The following is a 5000-nucleotide window of genomic DNA, read 5'->3' as shown; positions in this document are numbered from 1 at the left end:
GAGATACAGCATTTTGGTCGAGGACGATACTAATGATATAAATAATTATCGTATAAATAACTGTTCCAAGTACGCAACATAATGAATTATGAATGGTCGGTGTCTGCTCTTCATGTGTTTTGGATTGTGTGTGCTTAATAGTGGATGGGTGTGTATAATGGTAGATAAGTAATTAATAATGGATGGATATGTAGCACGTGGGAATGCTCCCGCGTCCCTTACACGTGTCATCAAACAGATTTTGACATTGCTCAATCACACGGCGAGGGAGATCAGCGAGGCATTAATTTATATCATACGTATTCATGATTTGAATAGCTCCGTGATTTTTTAATTAATCGTGACATTTAATACTCTACAATACATAGGTTACACCGTTTTTATTAACTGGCTGTTTTATTTCAAAACACGGATAATCTAAATTGACATTAGAAAACGATTGAACGTTGTGCTTTTCTAGATTTGTGTGTGCATTGTGTTAAATAGTTAAATTCGAAAAAAACAAAAAACAAAAAACAACAGAAAATTCTCGCATGTTTTATTACTGTTTTTAAAACCTTACTTATTGATTATAGTAACTCGATTTTTTTTTTCATGCAGATACAAATACGTTTCACATACGATTCTTTTTTCTGTTCATAATAAATGGCTCCAAATTCATCGACATCGTTGTTTAGAAAAAATCTTTGGCCACGGAAATACCCCTGGACTATATACATTATTCTACTATCAATAATATGGATATCACTAGTTGTCTATCAACTGTATGTCGTCCAAAATGCTGAAAATTTGAAACATTTATCACAAGAAAGCCGATTGAAGCAAAGTCTAGAGTTACATAGTGAAAAAATTATAAACAAGATAGCTCACGGTTCTGATTTAAATTTGGGCCAACTGCAAAGGCCCGCTGTAGATGATAACAGTGAAAAGATACATGCTTTAACTACAAAACCAAGCAATGTTGTTGACTTCTTAAGTAAGGATTCCAAACTAAATCCTAAAGGAATAAAAATTAAAAAACCGTCTTTAATTCTCAATCAAGCAACTACGGTGAAGAAAAGTTATGTGGAATTTCATTGGCAGAACTGGCATGGACCGGATACCAAAAGAATGTCGGTCGTTCCCGGAGGGCGTTGGGATAAGCCAGGTTTGGGTAAGACTAGTAAAACTGTACATATTTGCATGTCTGATAATCCAAATTGTTATGGTCTCATTGTTGTAATAGAAATTATCTCAAACCAACGCAAACTAGTATCCATTATAACAATGTTAAAAAGCATCTGGGACCTATAAATATGTTTAAGCCGATTAAAACGTAATAATAACTTGAAGTTCGTAAGGTACTTCGTGGTAAAGAGAACCGGTAAGCAGTAAACGTGACCAAACACAATATGACGGACGATACAGCGTGGCATTTGTAAAAAGGGATTGCAACAATTATACTCCTGATTAATTTAGGTTTACAGCTCAGATTCACAACACATCCAAAATTACCACGGATTCGAAAAGGTAATATAAAATTAAGCACTCAAACAATGTGCTCCTAGGGAAGGCATTTTGTATATCTTTCTTTATCCACCCAGAGTGACTGGGTAGCAGGATCTTTTATATCCGACGAAAAGTACTTTACCATAGAATAATGTCATCAACAAATTAGTATCATTCAAATAAGTGTTACTCTCCCTTTGACACTACAGAAAAGTGATTAAATAGGTTAAAAAGTGTGATGTCAAAAAAACTGGTTCCAATCTTATTGGAAGTGTAAAACTACTCGTCCTGAGGACTGGAAGCATACCTTGTGTAATTAATCTTTTGCTTTCAAAGTGATGACATCATATTTTCTTGACTAAATATATGCTGGTCTTTAATAAAGATCATCCGTCCTTGCACTTTTACGTCGGATTATCCTAAGCATCTGCTTTAAAAAAAGATCTTTTATATAGCGCAATATCCACTAAAATGTGCTCAAAGCGCTTTACAAAGGGTCCCTGGTCAACAGCAACATTTAACTTGTAGGACGGGACATGCCGCCTGTTAGGCGATATTACAATTTTTCGGACAAAGACACTGCTTTTAACGGCCAGGTACTCATGAGTACGGTGAGAGAATGTGAGTAAAGAGCCTTTTCCAAGGACTCAACTACGCGCCGAGCGCGAGGCTCGAACCCAGCACCTTCCGATCCGAAAGTGAGTGTCGTGTCATACCACTAGACCACATAGCCGCACACCCCGCTACTAAAATAATTATGCCACCTTGTGATTCAATGTGTAACCTATTCATTATTAGTCATCTGAAGGACTGGTTATATACACACTTCCAATAATTTTGGAACCGGAAGAATAGAAGGTGTAACGTCACGACTTCTCTGCCCTATTAATCCGATGACGTCTACGAGCATGACAACATTCCAGATTCGTATTCTAACTTAAGTCAATATGCTACCACCCCTCTCCCTCCCACCAGCCTTTAAAAAGTCCAAACAGCTATTCTAGTGATGAACAAACAATAGCAATCAGTCTGCTGTTCTGGATTAGCAATGTTCCAGTCACACGACTGTATTCCAATACTTGTGCTTGGGTTGTGCATTTTCTATAATGCTGTGCGTTTAGATAAATACTTACAACACCCACAAGTCGGAACAATTGCAGAGGCCCTTATGAAATATATCTCCGACGAGCATAAAAGTGTATCCAGAGGAGAAAAACATTATAAATTTGATCATGTTTTTACTTTTATACATTCTGATCACATGACATGTGAAAAAGTTCTAGCCATAATGAAGAATAAAAAGTACCGATTTCCATTGTTTAGAACCAAGCTGCTCGTTGCTGGGCAGACATGACATCAGACTATTAAATTGAATTCAACGGAGACAAACTGCTGAAAACTAAATTCTTTGTGGGGCTTTCAAAATAAATTAATAGTGACGTCATTTTGGTAGGAAACTTTAACTGATAAAATATTATGAGCCTGTCTTCTATCTTCTTTCTGTACTTGCGCTGGATCTGCGGCTTTGTAGTCTTGTGGTAAGACACATTATTCACATAATCTCACCGCACTCAAGTGCAAGATTAACTGTGGGGTTGTCAATGTTAAAGAAAAAAAAATCACAGTCATGGGTGTCAGTCAAGTCTTGTCCTGTAATATAAGATGCTTTATGTTAAATTTTACTGTAAGGTTAGGACTCCTTGCAAAGCGAATTGAGTACACTTTAGTGAATATTGGGCAATATAAAAGCTCACCTCTTTTTTATTAGCCTATTTTGTCAACTTCCAACATATTGGGGAAATTAGTTTAACATTTCCGATTATGTCAGTGGGGACTTCTCTGCAGCTTGCTATTTTTATTCTTTCATTCTCGGAGACATGTGGATACGCTGATAAAAATTTGATATCCCGAACTGCGTGTTGAACTCATTTTGAAGAAAACAACAAACAAATAGAAATATGTGATTTGTCATTTGAGTAGCACTTTTTATGTGGTAAAAGGAATATCCCCTCCCCCCCCCTCCCCCCCCCAAAAAAAACCCCAAATAAACAGAAAAAAACAAACAAAAAAAACAAAACAAAACAAAAGCAAAGCAAATGAAGAACAACGACAAAAAAACAACGAAACAATATTTATTTAAATACAAAAAAACGAACAAAAAACAAAACAAAAAAACATCAAACACAACTCTACTCGTTTCATGCCTTCCCAATACCTGTCGCTCTACGTTACATACAGTATAGATATCAACTTAGGTCTTATCATGATACCAATGAATAACTCATAACACAGACTCACTCGGTCAAGACAATGTCATCTGCTGACCCAATAGCCGTTAAGGGTCATGACGAGTACGCGTAACTCGCATGCCATCTATCGCCAGACTGGTATCCCATTTTGCTGTCTGCATCAGATGCAATAGCTCTGAAGACATCGTTGTCGGTTTGTCGAGCACGCGACTCACCTGTTAGTAAAACGTGAGCTTTTGCATAGTGCAATTCCACATAACTCATCAGGTTGATACAGAAACTAAAACTTGACTTTTATTTGGACAACTCAATAGACATGGCACCCTTGAAAAACATGTTCTAGAAGATATTGTGGATGGTAAAAGAGGGAGACCAGCGCTTAGTCTCTGACTATCTCTGATTTTAGTCAAGGACTTGAAAAAATCGGATTTCACGTGAGCTAACTAAGTCCCAGACTAAGATCACGGCACCTTCCGAAATAAGTTTGGCCAAGATTTAGTTATCTGCTGAGGCAGGACTTCATGCTTAGTCTGAGACTAGATACTAGGATACTTTATAGCGTCGACAAGATAACAGCTATTTTTAGATTGAAAGAGCTTCGATTCGGAAGGGAAAACGTCGGTTACGAATGACAGAGGCAAAAAGTGTCCTGTTGCTATTGACACTGGCTTTTAAAAAAACTACAAAAATAAGTACAGATCGTCGAAAGCACATTTTTGTGAGTAAAAAAATATAAATAAAACTAAAACTAATCGGCTCGCGAGTTGCGAGGGAACGGAGACGCATCGAAGGGTATGAGTCAAAGAACAAAACAACAAAAAAGATTAGAAAGTATAATGTAACTGATTGAAATAATGTGATTCATCAGAACACACTCTTTTGTTTGTTTGTTTGTTTGTTTTTTGTTTGTTTGATTTTTTTGTTTGTTTTTTTTTGCTCAATTTGTTTGAGTTTCAATGAAACTTTCATTGGCCTAAATATAGAATTGACAGTCCACCATGGACACCATTGTAATCTATCAGTCTACAGTCAATATCACGCGATTTGATTAATCATGGCAAAAGTAAGTTAAAATACTAAAAAGGAACGAAATATTATCGATGTGTCGCTAATTTCCTCTTTGGAAATATTTTGCGTTGACAGTATGACGGCTGGTATATTACCTGCCATCGTGTACTAGAGAGAGTAAAGTTACCAGCACAAAATACCCGAATTAGTCGCGGTCCTTACAACGCCCACTTCTAGGCAAGAGACCAGCTAGTC

General features: G+C 36.8%; 1 protein-coding gene across 1 annotated transcript in view; it reads left to right on the top strand.

Annotated features, from left to right (window-relative positions):
• The first annotated feature begins 323 nt into the window (after positions 1-323).
• The window catches only part of LOC144965338 (polypeptide N-acetylgalactosaminyltransferase 5-like), a 62733-nt gene continuing 58056 nt past the window's right edge, over positions 324-5000 (top strand). The window contains exon 1 of the mRNA XM_078900582.1: positions 324-1153. Coding sequence (XP_078756708.1) covers positions 646-1153 — 508 coding nt within the window. The 5' untranslated portion in view covers positions 324-645. The remainder of the gene's footprint in view (positions 1154-5000) is intronic.

This window comes from Berghia stephanieae, chromosome 2 (genome assembly GCF_034508935.2).
Source record: "Berghia stephanieae isolate SIO BIC M18660-M18661 chromosome 2, UCSD_Bste_1.3, whole genome shotgun sequence".
Lineage (NCBI taxonomy): Eukaryota > Metazoa > Mollusca > Gastropoda > Nudibranchia > Aeolidiidae > Berghia > Berghia stephanieae.
Note: the sequence above shows the minus strand (reverse complement) of the source record. Positions and strands in the feature narration are given on the sequence as shown.